General features: G+C 39.5%; 1 protein-coding gene across 2 annotated transcripts in view; it reads right to left on the bottom strand.

The window, feature by feature from the left end:
- Positions 1-22,330, bottom strand: part of SEPTIN10 (septin 10) — a 69,656-nt gene that overhangs the window by 12,023 nt on the left and 35,303 nt on the right. For both annotated transcript variants that reach the window (XM_008008354.3, XM_073023165.1), the window contains exons 5-8: positions 19,621-19,807; positions 12,414-12,575; positions 10,428-10,524; positions 9,036-9,204 (exon numbers count right to left, since the gene is read on the bottom strand). In XM_008008354.3, coding sequence (XP_008006545.1) covers positions 9,036-9,204; positions 10,428-10,524; positions 12,414-12,575; positions 19,621-19,807 — 615 coding nt within the window. The remainder of the gene's footprint in view (positions 1-9,035; positions 9,205-10,427; positions 10,525-12,413; positions 12,576-19,620; positions 19,808-22,330) is intronic.

The following is a 22,330-nucleotide window of genomic DNA, read 5'->3' as shown; positions in this document are numbered from 1 at the left end:
AAGGTCCATTAGTTCAGCTTCTGAAGCTAAGCCTCTTAATATAACCTTCTTTCCATTTCTACAGATTATCTGATTACAGCCCAACCTGATCTTTGTGATTTTCTGCCTTCACTACTGCAACAATCTCCTAATTCATCTCTGAGCTTCTAGTTCCTCTTTCACTTTGTTCTTGTCACTCTCTAGATTTTCCACCAAAAGCACAGATCTCATTATCTTTTCTCACCACATTAAAGTTATGTTATCTATAGAATAAGGTCCCACCTCCTTTAAATTGCACTCAAGAAACTTTGTATCTGGCCTAATTTTACCTTTCCAGATTGATTTCTCACCAAACAATTCTGACACCCTCAGGTTTCAGTCACACCAATGAACAGCCACACCAGTTCACTGTTCCTAGAATGTACCTGGCATTTCAGGCTTCAATTTGTGGCCACTGTCCACTTTCTACCCCCATGCTGCCCTGCTAATCCTCTGCCCCTCAAGGGCAAATTCACATACAACTTCCTCTGTAAAGTCTTCCCCACTCTCCCCTGTTGCAGGCTGAAAGAATGAGGGTCATGATCAACTCAGTATACCACTGGAGGCTTTATAAGTAAAGAGAAACTGTTCTCACAAATGCAGAATGTTAGCAAACTGACAAACTGCGTCTGTCATCCAGAAGAAATGCTGAGGGCAGTCACAACCCAGGCACAAGTTGTTTCTTGTGACCATCTACAGGGCACATCTGAAGCCTGTTAGAAATAATATGAACCTGTGATCAATTAGGCAGCTGACCAATTGTTACCTCTTCCTCCCTGTTCTTTCTACCCAATAAATATGAAGGGCTGAAGAAGATTGGGGTGGCTGCCTTTGCCCACTAGAAGCAGGGTGCTCTCTTCTTCCCCTGGCCCCTTCCTTTAAAACAGTTTAAGTTTTCATTTCTGCATTTGTCCTCCTTCGTTCAGTCCTGTAGTGACTGCCACACTCCCTAGTTAGAATTAACTGTTCCTTCCAAGCACTGCCATGGCATTTATATCCTGCCTGCCTCTCCCTTCTCATAGGTCACAAACCTTGAGAACAGAAAATGAATCCTTATTCATCTCTGTGACTGACTATCCAGCAGAACTCTCTAGACATTTCAGTTTCTTTATCAATGTTCATTCCATGACAAATTTCTGGGAGAGAGGAGGCAGACTGAACCAGCATAACCATCAAAGAAAGGACTATCCTGGAACTCTACCGGTAGCTGCCCTTTCCTATGTGTAGCATTTTGGAAGTATAATAAACCTTCCTATATGTCAGAAATGCTGAGCCCTTCCATTTGGGCTTGCTATCAGAATATCCCAAAGGTTTGACAGAGAACACAAATTCACTTTCCAGCTGCATTAGTGAGAAATTTCTATTGCTTATAAAAATAAATCAATTTCAAAATATGATGAATTAAGAAATCTTATTAATCTTAAATTTTATAACTGGAGACATCAAGCTTTTAAGTATAGAATTCTGTACGTTCAAAGAAACACAGAGTAAGAAATACTACACAACAGCTACCATGGCTGAGAGGTGAGTGTGAGGCATGCACAGGAGGGGTTCCAAGAAGAAACAGATCCTGAACACTTGCAGAAACATGTTCTTTAAAAGAAGAGATTACAAATGTGCAAAATACCCTAGACATCATATGTCTCACACCCCAAGGAGGCATTTTACTTAGTACCAGGCTTTTTGCTTGTTTGTTTTGATCTTTTTTTTAAAGAAGCCCCTATATTTATCAGCTACTTTCATCATCTTTAGAAACTTCACTACATTTCACTAGTCCAACATGACTGATAGTCTTTATAGACAAGCTTGATGCAAAAATATCTTGAATTCATAACAAACATAAGATTTTTTAAAACAATGCTTCATTAATCTATACAAGCACTTGAGTTGTTCACAAGGAAAATAAACCTACCTGGTGAAGAGAAGAGACCTAACATTTGCTGAGTATCTGCTACTGCCAGGATACTCTTCTGGACTCCTTTATGTTGACTATTTAATTCCCACAGCAACCCTGAAGAACAAGCCCTGACATTCTAAATAAGAAAACTAAAGCACAGAGAGTAATCTGCCCAAAGAAACACAACTGAAAAGTAAAAAGTTGGGATTTGAACCAGATTAGACTTGTTCCAAAGTTCATATTCCCAACTACCACAAATCGGATTGCCTCAATGTGATGTCTCAGCAGAAGAAAGTGATGGACGGCTTCTGCATATTTTGCATCTTATTGTGCTGCTTTCCAACTTCTGACAATGTAAATTTACAAGGCCAATTTCAAGTAAAGAAACTTGTACTATTTTTCAAAAGGTGGTAAAGAAAGATCTAGAAGAGAATGGTCTATAAAGTTAGTATTCTAAAACTAATGCAATCATTGTTTCTTATAGATTTATTAAATAAAAATAAAAATTTTCTTGCTATACTATTCCCTTTTCTAGCATAAAAGTAGCTTGCTGTCATAATTTTTTTTTTTTTTTTTTGAGATGGGCTCTCACTCTGTCATCCAGGCTGGAGAGCAGCAGTGCAATTATAGCTCACTGTAGCCTCTACCTCCTGGGCTCAGGCAATCATCCTGCCTCTATCACGCAAGTAGCTGGGGCTGTATAAGCATGCCACCACAGCTGGTTAATTTCTGTATTCTTTGTAGAGATGGAGTTTTGTCATGTTACCTAGGCTGGTCTCAAACTCCAAAGATTAAGTGATGCACCTGTCTGGCCTCCCAAAGTGTTGGGATTACAGGCGTAAACCACTGCGTCTGGCCTGTCATGAATATTTAATGCCAACATACTACTATTGTTACAGATCTCACTGATTTAAAGTTGAAAACCAAAGAGAAAGAAAGAAAAAATCTCAGATGCTCATGTCATCAAGAAAAGTCCTTTCCTTCAATTGGGACATGTTTGTGTTTCAAGTACAGTTCCAATAAGCCTAGTGAACTTTTTCCAAGTCTACTATGGACTACCTGAAGAACTATTTAGTTCTTGAGAGTTCCAAAGACATTAAGTTTTACTAAAATTACACCAAACACTTAAGCAACTCTAAACTACTACGCATAAATCTTCCTTTCAAAGCTATAGGTCCCACAGTACTTCAATGACAGTGATTTTGTGCTAAAAAGTTAAAGGTGATTAACTGTGGGAAAGAGATTAGTTAGGTTAATCTTTATTAAACTTGGGGATTTAAAGAGTTTTATAAAGGCATGTTTCCAATGGTTGAAATAATTAATATAAAATGTTAAGATCAGTTAATTAAACTATAAGACTATACTGCTACTTATGTGGGGCTCGTGACAAGCCTACAATGGGTGCTGGCAGATTAGGATACCCACTATGACTCAGCATACCCATTCAATAAAACGTAAGTGGAAAAACAACGGAGGTTCTGGCAACAAAGAGGGCCAGGAAGTACAGTGACATAAAGGTCACCCAACAGGTTCGCATCACTTGTCTTTATTGCTAGATAGATGTAATACTGGGGGACAGATTTTACATGCCAACCAAATTACAACAACTACCAAATTAAATGGGAAAAGACTCCCCAGAAAACAGATATAAATTCTCTTTTATTTTTTTTTTTTTGAGATACAGTCTCACTCTGCTGCCCAGGCTGGAGTGCAGTGGTGTGATCTCAGCTCACTGCAGCCTCCACCTCCCAGGTTCAAGCAATTCTCCTGCCTCAGCATCCCACATAGCTGGGATTACAGGTGTCTGCCACCACGCCCAGCTAATTTTTGTATTTTTAGTACAGACAGGGTTTCACCATGTTGGCCAGGCTGGTCTTGAACTCCTGACCTCAGGGGATCCACCTTCCTCGGCCTCCCAAAGTACTGAGATTACAGGCATAAACTACTGCACCTGGCCAGATATAACTTCTTCAAACTATAAAAAATAAAAGTTTCCTAATACATCAGACTATAATGAGCTACAAAAGCCTTATCAAATCATTTAATCACATACAACAAAGCACCAGAAGAGACATTTTGCCTCAACTTTACCCAAGTGATCCAGAAATACCGTAGAAAGGTCTACTCTCTCAGAAGACAATACTGAGCCACTGCTCCCACTAGCTCTGTAGCCTGACCTAAACTTACTGAGTTTCTTCCAGCCGCTGCTCCCACCCAGTCCATAGCCTGACCTAAGCTGAAGAACCTCCCTTTCTAATTTCCCCTTCTTTGTGTGATCAGTGAGCAGATGCCTCCCAACCTGAAGAAATGCTCAGTAAATGGATGTGATGGGCAATCTATGATTCCTGACTGTCTATCATTGAGCCCTTTCCTCTTGGTACCATTATCCTCATTACCTTTTCGGGGGTTACCTGTCCCCCATGGGATACAGTCTTGTGGGACAATTAATCAGGTTCATACTCACTCCTAAACAAGAGATGGGAACATGACCTACACCGGGCCTACTGGACTTTCTTTCCCTGGATACGAATTGTGAGCAGTGAACAAAAAAGGCTGGCAATGGTTTCAGTTCATTCATTCCACTCCCAGAGCTAGAACGAAAATGGTTTCTTCGTGTTGTAGGCCTTCCCTTCAAATCTGCAAGTCCAGACCTATGTAGCCTTCCAACCACTGCCGTTTTTCTTTTTTTGTTTTTTTGAGACGGAATCTCGCTGTCGCCCAGGCTGGAGTGCAGTGGCATGATCTCGGCTCACTGCAAGTTCCACCTTCTGGGTTCACGCCATTCTCCTGCCTCAGCCTCCCGAGTAGCTGGGACTACATGTGCCCGCCACCATGCCGGCTAATTTTTTGTATTTTTAGTAGAGATGGGGTTTCACCGTGTTAGCCAGGATGGTCTCAATCTCCTGACCTTGTGATCTGCCTGCCTCAGCCTCCCAAAGTGCTGAGATTACAGGCGTGAGCCACTGCGCCCGGCCCCAACCACTGCCTTTTTAAACTGAACACAAAGTGGTCTTCATTATTCTCCAAGAATTGTCAAGGAAGTACCTCTGTACTTGTGCAGCATAAACTTGGCCCTCAACTTTGACACAGCAGCACACTCTCTCTTTCTTGATGCCCCCTGTCAAGTTTCAAGACGTGACACTGCTGGTTTTCCTCCTCCTCCCTTCTCATGCTCTCCTATCTGCTCCTCCAGCTGACAAATACTAAAGTGACTCAAGGCTGTTTCCGAGTCAACTTTCTTTCTAGATGTACTTCTCTCTACAGGCAGTTTTATCCCTGGTCACACTCAGAATTAATCATTTAAATGCCCATGACTCTTAAGCGTATTTCTTTGGCCCAGCCCTTCTCTGACCTCCAGAAAGATACCCCAAAGTGTTTACTTGTAATTGTCACTTTGCTGTTTCAGAGGAAACTCAAAGTCAACAGGTCCAAAACTGTGACCTCCATTGTGCCTACCACTGCTGCCTCACACACACAAAAAAGCTAGTCCTCCTTCAGCCATACCTATCTAGATGAATGCAGTAACCATCCACCTAACCATGAAACCACAAATTCAGGAGACTAGGAGTCTCCTTCTAGCCTCCTGCTTTCTCAGTTTATTGTATCCAAACAACCACTAAGTTCTTCCAATTTTACCTTCTAGTCATCTCTCAAATATGTCTGGCTCTTTATTGTCATTGATCTCACTTTGGTCAAAGAAATGCTCTCCTAACTGGCCTCTCCTAAGCATCTCTGCACACCCCTTCAATACCTCCTTCACATTAGAGCAAAGAATAATTTTTAAAATGCAAATATTATTCCTAAAATAACGTTGCCTTCCCCTTAGGACAAAGATCAAAATCCTCCCCAGGGCCTCCACAGCTGCTGCCTGCCTGTTCTCTTCTCTCATCTCATGCGAGCCCAGGCCTGCCTCATCTGTCCTGCTGTACTGCGGTGCACTGATCTTCTTCCAGAGTCTTACAGATGCCATTCTCTCTCCATCTTCAGCCCTTTGTCTATGTCTTGCTCTGTTTTCCCCAAGCTATTATAGCTCAAAATAGTCACTGCCTCAAGAAAGTCTTCCCGAATTTTCCAGTTTAAATTTGGGACCCCCCCACCCACAACACCCATTTTACACTGTCTACCTCTCCTTTAGTACTTATATCACAGCTACAATGTACTGTGCAATTAGGTGTTTAATTTTTGAACTCCCCTACGAGAACATAAACTCCATGAGAAATAATAGTAATCTCTAGCATTTAGCACAACCTTTTAAAAAACACTTAAGATTTTACCCAGTATTATTCACTGTTGACTCCCAAATTACTATGACAGCCCTAACTTCTCCCTAGCTCCAGATTCATGTTTGTAATAACCTACTCAAACTCTTCAACTGAATATTTAACAAGCAGCTTAAATGTAACATTTCTAAAACCTCTGAATTACCAATTACACCCCTAAACTCTCCGATTTCCATCCTGCTCAGGTCAATAAAGATCACTACCAGTCACCCCACTTTCTAGGTCAAAACGGTGACTGAGTTATCCTTGATTCCTCTCTTTCCTTCAAATCCCATATCCAAAAATAATTTATCAGTGGGTCCTCCTCTCTTTCCTTCAAATCCCATATCCAAAAATAATTTATCAGTGGGTCCTCCTCTCTTTCCTTCAAATCTCATATCCAAAAATAATTTATCAGTGGGTCCTACAGACTTTACCTTCAAATTACATATCCTCAGCCAGGTGTGGTGGCTCACGTCTGTAATCCCATCACTTCAGGAACCCAAGGCAGGCAGATCACCTGAGGCCACGAATTCAAGCCAACAAGGTGAAACCCTGTGTCTTCTAAAAACACAAAAATTAGCCGGGGTGGTGGTGCATGCCTGTAGTCCCAGCTACTCAGGAGGCTGAGGCATGAGAATCGCTTGAACCTGGGAGGCGGAGGTTGCAGTGAGCCGAGATCACGCCACTGAACTCCAGCCTGGGCAACACAGCGAGACTCCATCTCAAAAATAATAATAATAATAAAATTAAATTTTAAAAAATTGCACGTCCTCAGCATACTTCTCACCCCTCTGTCACTACCACTCTTTCATGCCTCCATCTTCTCATGGCAACCTCCTAACTTGACCTCCCCACTTCTGCCTGCCTCCCCCCAACTCTCTTCTTCACATAGGGGTCCTCCTCCCACCCCACAATACAGACTCTACACAGACAGGGTCTCTTGTTTGATCCCACAGTGCACATATACCCAATGACTAGCATTTGGCTGAGCAGACAGCAGACAAACTAATTATTTGCTGAATGACTAAGAATTCTGACTGCAGATTTCTAGGCTTCATCCCTGGAAATTCTGACCCTGAATTTCTTAATAATCCACAGGTGACTGATGATGACTCCACCAGACACCCAGGCCCATCTCCTCACAGAGGACTTCAAAGCTGTCCCTGCATGCTCTTACTCAGGACCCCTTCCACCTCAGTGCACAGAGGCCTCTGAAGTGACCCTGACACTTGAAAGAAATGAGAAGAGAGCCTCCTCTGAGAAACACTAGGGAAGCTAACTCAAGATGATTAATCTTTAGTGAAGACAGTATCATGAGAAAATTGTCAGTTTACCAGAATGGCCCACAACCAGAAGCATCCTATGCCTGAATTTGGTGAGGGTGGGTTAAGTACATACAATGCTTTTTTTTTTTTCTTTGAGATGGAGTCTTGCTGTGTCACCCAGGTTGGAGTGCAGTGGCACGATCTCAGTTCACTGTAAACTCTGCCTCCCAGGTTCAAGAGATTCTCCCACCTCAGCCTCCTGAGTAGCTGGTTTTACAGGAGTGCGCCACCACACCCAGCTAATTTGTGTAATTTTAGTAGAGACAGGGTTTCACCATGTTGGCCAGGCTGGTCTCGAACTCCTGACCTCAAGTGGTCTGCCCGCCTTGGCCTCCCAAAGTGCTGGGATTACAGGCATGAATCACCACGCCTGGCCGTAAGTATACACAATTCTTAATTCACTGTGCTACCAGAAGTGAAAACATTAATTAACTCCATAGACTGAAGAAATTTAAAATTTTAACTTCATCTAAGATTAAGTCTTCCAAAAGCTTATATGCAACAGCAGCACTGATTTGATGCACTCCTCCCGCTTTCTTTTGTGTTTACTCTGGTGCAGGTGCTAAGAACCAGGGAAATAACAAATGCAAACAATGCAATGGAAAAGGAATCCTCAGTCTCATAAGACAGTTTAAAATAGCATTTGTCCCAAGGATCTCATGCTTTCCTCCATGCAAACACTGTTCTGGAATGCTACATCAAATCGATTTGATTCCGTACACTAAGGATTTGAGTTTTATAAAGTCTGGGATACAGCACCATATGAAATTACCAAGGAAGTTTCTACAACTTTTAATGCTTTATATTACTGAGCAAGGAGGTGTTCAGATTCTAAAATTCTTATAACTACGCTGTAATATGGCAAGAAACAATCTAATCTCTGACTCCCTACAAGCACTCTCATTCTTCCTCTATAATATGTTTTGCTAAGCTTCACTCATTCCAAAACTTTTACAGAAGAAAAACCAACAGAAAATGTTTTAGTTTATTTTAAATGATTCCTGAGGACTGGTATGGAGGCTCACATTTGTAATCCCAAAGCTTTGGGAGGCTGAGGTAGGAGGATCACTTGAGGCCAGGAGTTTGAGATCAGCCTGGGCAGCATAGTAAGACCCTGTCTCTACAAAAAATAAACAAATAAAAATAAGAAAATGATTTGTGTTCCAACTTACCTTTATGAAAACAGTTAAATATATCATCTGTCTCAGATAAATACAAAAATAAATCAAATAATGAGGGTATTTTCCTTCAGTTACTCATGTCAGCATGAACTGAAACAGGGGGCCTCTGTCATACATTCTTCATCGTATTTAACTCTTTCTGAGTCAGACAAGGACTTAAAAAGCAAGACTCTTCAAAAGCAAGAAGGAGTCAAGTGATTCAAGCAGCACAATAATTAGTCATTACCAAATGATTCTATATCGTGGTTTTGGGAGATTCTAAACAACACATGCCCCATCACCCTGGATATATAAAAATATGCAATCCTCTCTAACTTCCTCTTTGGTTGGCTTCCCAAGAACCCAATCCTACCTGACTGGCTTGTTTTCTGGGCCCACATCTGTAAAGCCCATTTCCTCCAGTTTGCAGCGCCTGTAAAGCTCATAGTGCCTGGTATGGGTCTGCTCTCGCAGGTCCTCCATGTTTGTACAAATGAGCATTTCCCGCAGCTTTACAAAGTCACAGTGGTTTTCATTTTCCACTAGCCAAAAAAAAAAAAGAAAAGAGCAACACTGGATTTTAATTCCTGGCACACAATTAAGTGTTTGTTGAATGAACAAATAAATGAAAACATGTGAAATAACAAATAGCAAAATGATCAGTTTGTTTAATTGCTACGATTATTTTATACAGGTAACTAAGGAAGAAACTCTTGCAGTGTAAACACTGTATCATAGGCAAGGTGAATTAACAGACCAGGAGATTTACTTTAAATTTAGTAGCCAATGGACCACCAGGAAATAGCAAAAAAGACACAACTTATTGTTAACCAACTGTTCTAGTTATTTCACACAAATATTTTGTTAGCAGTTTACAAACTATCCTGAAGACGTTTCACATAATGTGTAAAAAGAGTATATAATATTAGTTCACTAAAACTTCAAAGTAGTAAATTCTACAAACTCAAGAATACTATCCATCCATGCTATAATTATCAAATTCATTTTATACAACACATTTATGATCCTGTGTTAGACACTATTCAAAATTAGTGAACACACTTACATGATCCTTCTTCTATGTTTACGGTGACTAGAGGACTACAAATAAATATGTGTTATTGTGACGAACACTCTTTGGTATAATTATTACTTTTATATTTTTTATAAAATTTAAAATGTTACATTTTCTCAATATTTTTCACTAATTACAAAATTTATCAATTAAGAAAAAAAATCAGCATTTGGAAATCTATACTAGTAAGGGTAATCTATTCACCATTAATTAGCACTATAAGTAAATGAACCATACAGTACTACTTACTTACTCATTATAATGTCAGATAAATAATCTAAATGTCAAGTGGATTTAACTTTTTAAGTTGGCTGACTGGTTTATTCTGGAAATAGCTGGCAATACTTTGATCAGTAAAAATAAATTTATAAGATGGTTGACCGTCCTCATAGTTAAGTGGTAATTAGTGATGTTTTATGTCTGAACACTAGTTTCTACATTCACATTTTGGTCAGAGTGCCCCACTGTTGTTTCCCACCTACTGACAGGGTACCGCGGGGAGGTAATGTGTGTGTGGCATAATGAGAAGGGGGAGGCTCTACATGGCCTCCAGACTTTGGCTAAAATAGTACACAGCCAACTCCTCTGACAACCAATCACATCCAAACTAAGCATCACCCCAAAGAAGGCATGAAAGGCAGCTTTGAGATTACTAGATACATATTTCTAGTCATCCTTTGTCTCATTTACCTTGTACAACACCCCAAGGGTACTGGCGAGCTTTGACCATCTTGTTTCCAACTTTCACCTCATCCATACTTCCCACAACAGCAAATGGCAACTGTCCCTGAAAAAGAATATCAAACACATCTCATACCAGTGTGATAACTGACTAGATAAAAGACATTTTATGTAAGACAGAAGAGAATAATTAAATAAACCTATTAAAATCAAATGGTCAGCTATGCCTCAGATTTTAAAACCTGTCAGTGAATATGTGCTAACTGTTCTACAAGAGTCATCTTTGGGCCCCATAAAGAAAAGTATTTACATGCAAGGCATTATGCTATTGGGAATACACACAAACAAAAAAAATCTTATTTATTTTTATTTTTTTTGAGAGTCTTGCTCTGCTGCCCAAGCTGAAGTGCAGTGACATGATCTCAGCTCACTGCAGCCTCCACCTCCTGGGTTTCAGTGATTCTCCTTCCTCAGCCTCCTGAGTAGCTGGGATTACAGTTGCTCGCCACAACACCCAGCTAATTTTTGTATTTTTAGTAGAGACGGGGTTTCACCATGTTGGCCAGGCTTGTTTCAAACTCCTGACCTCAGGTGATCCACCTGTCTTGGGATTATAGGTGTCAGTCACCACACCTGGCCGAAAAACAATTTTCCCCTAAAAGACAAAGATAATGTTGAGGAAATTACACATACACACACCCACAGTATACATATTGTGTATGTAACTATACAATAGTGTATTCCTATTGTGTGTGTGTGTACAGTGTGTGTGTGTAGCTATGATACTAATATAAAGTAGTATACAAAGTCCCAAATTAATGTCAATATAGTAAATGTCCTAGAAATTGAGAGGAGTGAGAGATCACTGGGAGCACGAAGATACAAGCTAAGCCAGATCAAGAAGAACAAGATTTAGATGGATGAGCAAAGTGGCAAGAAATGGCTTAGAAAAGGAAAAGATTCTGAACAAAATGTAATAGCTAGGTTCAGGGGCAGGGAGCAGACTGGTCTGTCTGAAGTTGAGGATTAATACAGGGGAAAAGTCTAATGTAAAAAGTATTAATTACTATGTTTAATATTTTTAAATTGACATATTTAGTTTCTTAATGGTGGCTTTCTGAATATTCTAGGTGAGCACAAGAAATAAAATTAGATGTAAAGACAATTTAACATACAGGAATTAAGATCACCTCATTTACATTAGTTTTTTTTAAAGACTTAGTTTAGGTACATTAATATAAAAGTGGTATGAAAAATCAGAAAAGGAAAATAGAAGAAATGGAATGAACAATTATTCAAAGTCACTGGTAGGCGCTTAACAAAGGTGACATCATTCATCCCTCATAACCACCCTTAAGATGGGCAGTATTAACCTAACTTTGTAGATATGTTAAGTCTCAGGGAGGTTAGTAACTCCAATGAACATATGGCCAAGCCTGTCAGATTTCAAAACCCATGATCCTACAAAATATAACCAGGTGTTTTAAAAATGTGTTAGCTTCAAGAAAGTAAAATAAAGAACTTAGTAACCTTCCATTGTACTAAACTAAAAGTTACATGAATGTAACTTGGCACTATAAGAGAGAAGGAGCGTAAATACTAGCTTTAAGAGGCCTCCTTAAAGATTTTAAGATTCTACAGCATGCAAAGAAAGGCTGTAAAGTCTTCTCATGTTTATAAAGACAGGGTAGGAAGGTGTCATCTTTCTAAGGCAATTACATATGGTTCCACAAAAGGTATATCCCAGTCTCACAAATGTATCACTTTATTTTGGTGAAAGCAGGGTGAAAGAAAAATATGCTTAAAAATAAATTCTCCTTATACTTTTTCCAATTTAAAAAATAAAACAATTTCTCATACTGGACTTTTTGAAAATTCACCTTGTTTGAAGACTTTTTGGAAGATACAAGTGAAAGTATATTAGTAGCAATATTACTCACAAATTAGTTTTATTTTCACATGGAAAACAGAATTAACATTCAATCAGGAGCTCACATTCATCGCAGCATTGACCTTAGCGATAGTGTCATCATCCGTTGGGAACTGGTATATCTGGACGCCATTGCTGACCAATTCACTCATAAGTTTGATCTTAAACTTCTGTAATTCAGTTTTAGAAACCGTATCTGCTTTGGCAATCACTGGTATAATGTTTACCTATTAAGAATAAAGAAAAACAAAATCTTATTGAGGATTTTTTTTTAATCCTGCAGCTGTTTTTTCACTCAAAACCGTTCATTCTTTTCCCTAAACCTAGATTGGAGGGCTGGCAAACTACGGTCGATCTCGCTGTTGATTTTTATACATAAAGATTTACAGGAACACTGCCATGCCCATTTACTTGTGTACTACAAGTACAGTTGCATTCACACTACAACAGCAGAGATGAGTTACTGCTGCCCGAAACCATAGGGCCTGTGAAGCCCGGTGTATTCACAGCCTGGCCCTCTGCAGAAAAGGTATGCCAACCCAGACCTAGATGGCCACTCTCCTGTATATATACACCCCTTACACGCTCATTCCTACAGATGCTGGACACACAATCCTTTTTTTTTTTTTTTTTGAGATGGAGTCTCGCTCTAATCCAGGCTGGCGTGCAGTGGTGCAATCTCAACTCACTGCAACCACTGCATTCCGGGTTCAAGCGATTCTCTTCCCTCAACCTCCCAAGCAGCTGGGATTACAGGTACCTCAATCAATGCTTTCAGAAAGCAGAACTCTTGTAAGATTAATCTTTCATTTGAATTTAGATTTAGAAATCTCACATTTTCTTTTCTCTCAAAATCTTGCAATTTCATCAAACACTTAAAAAGTAAAATGTGATAAAAGGTAAACTGAATTGGCTCCTTAATTCACTAAGAATTTTTATTTTTTAGTAATCTAAGCACTAAGTAACCAGGGTGATTGATCCCTCAGCAAAACTAAAAGACAGGTGAAGCTTCTCTTTCTGCCTCTTGTTTCAGGACTGACTCCAAGCCTACCTGTGCCCCATTGTCACAGACTTAGACAGCAGAGGAAGGAAACCGTACGTACTAATACCAATTAAAAGTGTTCATGATGCAAAGGAATAACTTTCTCAATATTATTTAAAGTCCTATCACTGACAGACGGGAAGAGATATGGGGTTGTGAAGACCAAATAACTTGTAAATTTAGTTCTATAAGATTAATATCCCCACAAAAGACTGATAGCTCCACAAATTTGTGACTGGTGGTTCTTAAGTTTTTTAGTTTGGTTTTCATCAAAAACCTCAGGCTAATCAGTCATATGTATCAAGAGAGTAAAACCTAATTTTCAGATTAAAAGTAAAAAATTGGCCGGACATGGTGGCTCACGCCTGTAATTCCAGCACTTTGGGAGACTGAAGCAGGTGGATCACCTGAGGTCGGGAGTTCGAGACCAGCCTGACCAACATGCAGAAACCCCATCTCTACTAAAAACACAAAAAAATTACGTGGGCATGGTGGTGCATGCCTGTAATCCCAGCTACTTGGTAGGTTGCGGCAGGAGAATCGCTTGAACCCAGGAGGCAGAGGCTGCAGTGAGCCGAGATCACGTCATTGCATTCCACACTTCAGCCTGGGCAACAAGAGCGAAGAAAATGTGGCACATATACACCATGGAATACTATGCAGCCATAAAAAAGGATGAGTTCATGTCCTTTGTAGGGACATGGATGCAGCTGGAAACCATCATTCTCAGCAAACTATCACAAGAACGGAAAACCAAACATCGCATGTTCTCACTTATAGGTGGGAATCGATCAATGAGAACACTTGGACACAGGAAGGGGAACATTACACACTGGGGCCTGTTGTGGGGTGGGGTAGCGGGGAGGGATAGCATTAGGAGATATACCTAATGCAAATGACGAGTTAATGGGTGCAGCACACCAACATGGCACATGTATACATATGTAACAAACCTGCACGTTGTGCACATGTACCCCAGAACTTAAAGTATAATAAAAAATAAATTAAAAAGAGGAAAAAATTATAATTCCTATTCTATTCTTAATTTTTTTCTCTTCTCAAATTTCACACTGATGCCAAGTATATATCTGAATGTATCAGTCTTCCATATGCTCCAAAGGAGAGAAATTTTTTCTATCTATCTATGAAATTAATGGCAGAAAACTTTCTAGCGATCCTAAGTAAACAACTTTCCTGTTAAATTAGTCAAAGTACATAAATATTTTGATGCCAGGTCCTTAGTTTCAATATTATATACTTAGGTATTCAACAAATTATGCCAGGTTAATAACTTAGAATTGCTTGCACAATAAACTGCAGTAGACTGAATACTAAACATCAATGTTTACATGACTATTAGCGGGAGGGAAAGTAACAGATATTGCCCAAAGAGGGTCACTTGCCACCAATGGCATAAGAGAAGATAACTTTCCATATCAAGCAGTTGAGTGTTCCGATTTTGAGGAACAGAAGACAACTATCCGGAGGCAGCCTGGGGAGTGGAGAGATGAGGTCAGCAAGCACACCTCTCATATTTATGTAGTGCCCTTGTGTAAGTTAGAATTTCCCTACGCCCGCCAGCTGGCCCTACAAAAAATCTGTGTATTGCTATTTAAAATGGGCCAAATCAAGTAATTTAAGCATATCCTGGTTTTTCCTTTAAACTTATAACAAAGCTTAGGTGTTAACTTCCTGTCTAGTTTGTACAATAGAAAGATAAAGGCAGGATTTTGATAAGGGAGTTCCAATTTTAGAATTCGTCTCTCATCAACTGAATACGGCAGAAGTGAGTAGTGACAATCTTTAAATGAGTGCATGATACCTGTGACCTTTACTGTTACCATAAAATATTTCATTTTGGTTTGAATAAAATAAGGTATTGGTCAAAAGGTAATATTGTAATGCTCATCAATGTCTTTACAGCTGCCCCCCTCATCATCTGTGGGTTCTGCATCCAGATTCAACCGAGGATCAAAAATATTAGGGGAAAATCTTTTTTTAATGACAATACAATAAAAATTATACAAATTTAAAAATACAGTATAGCAACTATTCACATAGCATTTACATTGTATTAGAATTTTTTTTTTTCAAGATGGAGTCTAGCTGTAGCCCAGGCTGCAGTGCTGTCGCTTGATCTCGGCTCACTGCAACCCCCGCCTCCCAGGTTCAAATGATTCTCCTGCCTCAGCCTCCCAAGTAGCTGGGATTACAGGTGCCTGCTACCATGCCCAGCTAACTTTTTGTATTTTTATTTATTTATTTTTTGAGACGGAGTCTCACTCTGTCGCCCAGGCTGGAGTGCAGTGGCGCGATCCCGGCTCACTGCAAGCTCCGCCTCCCGGGTTCACGCCATTCTCCTGCCTCAGCCTTCCCAGTAGCTGGGACTACAGGCGCCGCCACCTCGCCCGGCTAATTTTTTGTATTTTTAGTAGAGACAGGGTTTCACCGTGTTAGCCAGGATGGTCTGGATCTCCTGACCTCGTGATCCGCCCGCCTCGGCCTCCCAAAGTGCTGGGATTACAAGCATGGGCCACCACACCTGGCCTGTAGTAGGTTTTATAATGAGTAATCTAGAGATTATTTAAAGTATATGCAAGGATACAAGTAGGTTATACACAGTCATGTGTTACTTAACCATGGTGACATGGTTTGGATTTGTGTCTTCACCCAAAATCTCACATAATTGTAATCCCCAGTGTTGGAGGGGTCTGGTGAGAGGGGACTGGATCATGGGGACAGAGTTGCCCCTTGCTGTTCTTGTGGTAGTGAGCAAGTTCTCACGAGATCTGGTTGTTCAAAAGTGTGTAGCACCTCCCTCTGCTCTCTCTTCCTCCTTCTCAGTTCACATAAGACATGCCTGCTTTCCCTTCACCTTCCGCCATGGTTTTAAGTTTCCTGAGGCCTCCCCAGCCAGGCTTCTTGTACAGCCTAAGGAACTGTAAGTTAATTAAACCTCTTTTCTTCATAAATTGCCCAGTCTCAGATAGTTCTTTATAGCAATGCAAGAAGGGACTAACACACATGTTGATAGGAATGTGAATATGACCTTAGGTGATTTTGAGGATGTGTGAACATCACAGAGTATACTCACACAAACCTTGATGTTATAGCCTATGACACACCTAGGCTGTATGGTATGGCTCATTGTTTCTAGACTAGAAGCCTGTATAGCACATAACTACACTGGATACTGTAGACTAACTATAATACAATGGTAAGTATGTGTATATGTAGGCAACTATAATACAAACATATCTAAATACAGAAACATATAATACAGTACAGTAAAAATAAGGTATAATCTTATGGGACCACTATTCTATATTTGGTCCCTTGCTGACTAAAATATAGTTTTTCACTGCAAGACTGTCCTACACTATTTTATATAAGGAATTTCAGCATCCTCAGGGTATTGAAGCCAATCCCCCTTGGATACCGAGGGATGACTAGGAAGCATCTAGAATTAGTTATTACAAGAGTTTGCAGGTTGAACTGCTGGTTCAAGGTGGACTGCCTCTGAACAAGTGCTCATTAGCTCTTCCATTTATTCCTGAAAATCCACTAAGGGAATACATCAATATAAATTGCTCCTGGCTAACACTTCTTAAAGACTTCTGATGACTCAAAGGTGGGTGGGTTGGCCAGTACCTCAAATACCAATATGTAAATATCCTCAATAAACTGTGCCTGTTAATTTTTAAATGTTTTAAATAACAATAAAACAGAGGTCCTTCATATATGCCAGGCACTGTGCTAAATGCTTTGTAATGTTCATCTCAGCTAATCTTCCCAAAAGTCTTAGAGTGAGCTCTCTCTAGCCCTTTTTTTTTTTTTTTTTTTTTTTGAGATGGAGTCCACTCTGTTGCCCAGGCTGCAGTGCAGTGGCATGAATTCAGCTCACTGCAAGTTCCACCTCCCGGGTTCACCACATTCTTCTGTCTCAGCCGCCCGAGTAGCTGGGACTACAGGTGCACGCCACCACACCCTGCTGATTTTTTTTTGTATTTTTAGTAGAGACAGGGTTTCACCATGTTAGCCAGGATGGTCTCGATATCCTGACCTCGTGATTCACCCGCCTCAGCTTCCCAAAGTGCTGAGATTACAAGCATGAGCCACCAGGCCTGGCCTCTAGCACTATTTTACACATAAAAAATTGAATCCGAGTTCATCCAGGGCCACAAAGCTACTAAGTGGCGGGGCTGAAGCAGAATCCAGACAGTTCAGCATGACGGCCATGTCCTAACCCCTCTTGACTGCCTGTTTTATACCCGGACGGGGAGACCTCAGCTAACTTTTAAGACAACCTTTTTTTTTTTTTTTCAGATGGAGTTTCGCTCTGTCGCCCAGGCTGGAGTGCAGTGGTGCAATCTCGGCTTACTACAACCTCCACCTCCCGAGTTCAGGCGATTCTCCTGCCTCAGTCTCCCGAGTAGCTAGGGCTACAGGCGTGTGCCATCATGCCCGGCTAATTTTTGTGTTTTTAGTAGAGACAGGGTTTCACTATGTTGGCCAGGCTGGTCTCGAACTCCTGACCTTGTGATCCGCCTGCCTTGGCCTCCCAAAGTGCTGGGATTACAGGCATGAGCCACCATGTCCGGCCCAATAACCTTCTTATGTAAAATAAGAGGCAGGTAGTTTTACAGGGTAGTTTACACTTTTATCATAAAAAATAAAGAATATATTTAAGTTACCAAAGTTGGAAAAGATTAGATAATATATACTTACACAGTATACTAAAGCAAACTTCTATGGCAGATAGGCTCTTACTGAGCATGCCTATTTGCTAAACCCTCTATTTACATGGATCAATTTAATTAATTTTCATATCTGCCTCTTGAGGTAGTTCTTCTCCCTAGTTTTTATTTAAAAGTGGAGGACACTGAAAATCACTTAAGTTCACTGAGGCTCAGAGGGCTAAAGAAACTTGCAAGATCAGATAGCTAGTAAATGACAGAGCCAATATTTAGAGCCATCCTCCACTGACACCAGCTTCTACAAATCTTTATACAAACTACCTCATGTTGCTCCACTCTAGCTAAGACAAAACTGCACACTCTTGTTTTTATGTTCCTTTAACAAATATGAATCTCCACATAATCAGACTCAACTATGAAAACAACTGGTTAAATGGTTAGAACATCTGATCACGTTATCAGGTGAACGGACTGTCATATAAGCTACATCAATTTTTGCTAAAACCAGGGGACCAAGTGACTAGTCAAAAGTAAATCGACCGATGTGCCAAAGTTTCACTAGGCAGGCCTTCAGGCTTTCCATACAGGTTTCTGCAGAGAAAGAAGCAGCATCCAGAACCTTGGATTTTGAATTCAACTGAACACAGTTAGTAACTAGGATCATGAAAGCTTCATTTCGCATACCATTTGAGATTACAGAAAATTCTAATGTTTCTTTAATATAAGATTATTGTCTTTAGCCATCTTTTAAACAAATATAAAAATCTGAAGTGAGTTAGTTTATGAATTTTTCTATAGCTCCCCCAAATTTATATATAGCTCCTTGACTCGGAAATTCAAAAATAGGTTTTCTCTGTATGGTCCAAATTAAAATGTATTTTACAACAATATCTAATGAAACATTAGACCTTGATCCTTGTTAATGAAGTTCTTCTCACTTAATAGTTTCATAAAGTAAAATTAGTATCAACTAAATTCTGCATTAAAAATGTAGAGAATACCCATGTTCTGGCATGCAATTTAATCACTAAAAAAGGAACTACAATTTTATTCCAATATTCCTTCTTTGCATCTCATCTTCCAAATTGAATTTCTCTGAAAAAATAAGCTAGATGGAAATATAAAATGTTTTAAAGATTTCCAGGCACTGGGCATGGTGGCTCATGCCTGTAGTTCTAGCATTTAAAGAGACCAAGGAAGGAAAATCACTTAAGTCCAGAAGTTTGAGACCAACTGGGTGACACAGCAAGACACCCAACTCTATAAAAAAAAAATTTAAAAGTTAGCTGGTGTGGTAGTACATGCCTACAGTCCCAGCTACCTGGGAGGCTGAGGCAGGACCACGAGCAGTGAGCCACGATCTCACAACTACCTCCAGCCTGGGTGACAGAGTGACTCTATCTCTAAAAAAAATAATAATTAAAAAAAGATGCACAGGATAAAAGTTACAATACATACCCATATTGTAAAAATATTTTAATAGTTCAAAATAAATATGAAAGTATGGTAAGTTGATTCCTTTCCTCAACCCACCTTGCTGTCAAGGTTCTTCATGGTTAAGAGATCAAGTGTCTTCAGAGAGTGGCCTGTCGGTGAAATGAAGTAGAGGCACACATGGATGCGAGAATCATGGTAGGTAAAGAGAGAACGCTTAATCTTCAGCTCTTCTTGCAGATAGGCCTCAAACTGAGCATCTATGTAGTCAACTATTGGTTGGTAGCTGAAAAATTATTTAAATGTTTAATACAACATTACTTGTGCTACCTTAAGATATCTGTGCAACTCTTAGAAGTTTGAGGTCTATATTTTCATTGATTAATAAACAGTTAATATCTATGCTGAACAGATAACTGTAGTGATAAAAAAAAATGTGCAGAACATGCACAAAAGCTATACAAATGCTTCTCAACTTACAATGATGTTACATCATGATAAATCCATCATATAAGCTGAAAATATTAGCTGAAATGCATTTAATATCCGAATAAACCTATCATAAAGTTGAGAGATCATTAAGTCAAACTCTCCTAAATTCAGTATCATTTGTACTTCCAAAACCGTTAGAGCAATCTGTGCTTGAAACGGTATTGAATTTACATTGATTCATTCTCACAGTCATTCACACACTGGGTCCCTTTCTGACATAGCTTCCCACACTTACCAGACTGCTGAAAGAGGCTGGCAGCAGTCTAATTTGTAATCAAACTGGTACATGGCTTATTATTTAACTAATTGAGAAAATGCATAGGTATCAATATTCAAAAGATATTTAAGTCAAAGTCCATGACTCCTTGCCTCTTAGATTTATAAGGCACGAAAAGCATAAGTAAAGAAGAAAGGCATACATCAGCTGAAAGTATCTAACTAGTAATGCTGGCATGTTTTTATTTTCATTTGATTATAAATAAAGGAAAGGCCAATTATATCCTCTGCTCAAATAACTCCTCCCTGGAAATGCAGTCTTCCTTCTGGCTGTCTCATGTTATTCAGCCTTCAAGACGCAAATCAAATCACAGTGCATGTGCAGAGCAGTGTGCTAATGCTATTCCAAGAACAGTCTGTGAGCATTCCAAGTTCTGGTATGTTAAACCACTGCCTTTGCAACTTACTCTTCTACTCTTAACTATTCTCATTAAACAAATCTGGGTTTCCAAGTGAAAATAACAGCAAACAGTTCCCATGTCAAATTCCCTGGAAACCTTTGTAATTATCCTTCTAGCCCTATAATGAACCAGTACCTTGAGCAGCTGAGGTACTTAATAAATGTGTACAGAATTAAATTCTTCTATAAAGTTGCCTGACCTTCTAGTCCTTGAGGATCATCACTTCTTTTAAAATTATAGAATACACATTGTTCTCCCTATGCAAATGGTAAACAATGTGAGGACTGAGACAGTATCTTATACATCTGTGTTTTCCACTAGAACTAGCATAGGCTAGGCTCAGTGGCTCACATTTGTAATCCCAATGGTTTGGGAGACCAAGGCAGGAGGATCACTTGAGGCCAGGAGTTCAAGAACAGCCTGGGCAACAACACAGTAAGACCCCCTAAAAATTTTTTTAAATCAGCCAGGCATTGTGAGGTGCCTATAGTCCTAGCTACTTGGGAGGCTGAGACGGGAGATCCCTTAAGTCCAGAAATTCAAAGCTGCAGTGAGCTGTGATTGTGCCACTGCACATCAGCCTAGGTGACAAAGCAAGATTCAACAAAGCAGGGTCTCGCTGTGTTGCCCGGGCTGGTCTTGAACTCCTAGCCTGAAGCAATGAACCTGCCTTGGCCTCCTAAAGCACTGGGATGACAGGCATGAGCCACCACATCCGGCCTCAAAAAATGACATATTTTTTTAACAAGTAAATAAATTAAATTAATAGCATAAAACTTTGAACATTACAAGAATTCAATTCATCATCAGAGTGATTATTATAACAACAGTAAGTGATCCTTCAGAAAGTGGTCTAAATGTGACCCAATAGGATTCACTTCCCAAAACAATAAAATGGGAAAAATTAATCTGTTAAGTATATATTTCAAATAAACATTCCAAAGAAGCTTTTATTAATGACCTGAAATAGGTCAGTGAGAGGACCTATTATATGACCTAAATAAATAACCATAAATGTACCTCTAACTGAATGTTTTGTCTTATGCTATTCAAGAACGAAAACTGTAAAGATTTTCTGCTAAATAAATAATATGCCATTCTTTCATAATCTGGACAAAAAGATAAAAAATATGAATCAGAGAGATTAAAAGACACAAGATATAATGAGAAGATCTAACATACGTTTCATCAAAGTTTTCAAAGAAAAAGGGGCAGAGGCAATATTTACAGAAGAAATGTCTGAGATTTTTTAAAAAGAACTGATGGACACTATTCCGAATCAAGAACTCAAACATATCACAAGCAGGGTAAATTAGAAATAATAAAAACCCAGATACAGCATAGCAAAATTGGAGAACAATAAAAACAAAGATCTTAAAAGCACTGGAGGAAAAAAAGGAGAGGACCCTTAAGGGAGACTCCTTAATAGCAAAGATGGAAGCCAGGAGAGAGTGGAATGATATTTCCAATGCAAGAAAGAAAATAACTGGCAACCCAGAATTGTATATCCAACTAAAATTTCAAGTATGTGAGCAAAACAGAAATTTTTGGTTAAATAAATGGTAATAAACATACACTGGTCATATAATAATACCTTGTGTAGTTAAAAAATAGAGAACTCGGCCAGGCATGGTTGCTCA

The sequence above is a fragment of the Chlorocebus sabaeus genome, chromosome 14 (assembly GCF_047675955.1).
Source record: "Chlorocebus sabaeus isolate Y175 chromosome 14, mChlSab1.0.hap1, whole genome shotgun sequence".
Lineage (NCBI taxonomy): Eukaryota > Metazoa > Chordata > Mammalia > Primates > Cercopithecidae > Chlorocebus > Chlorocebus sabaeus.
Note: the sequence above shows the minus strand (reverse complement) of the source record. Positions and strands in the feature narration are given on the sequence as shown.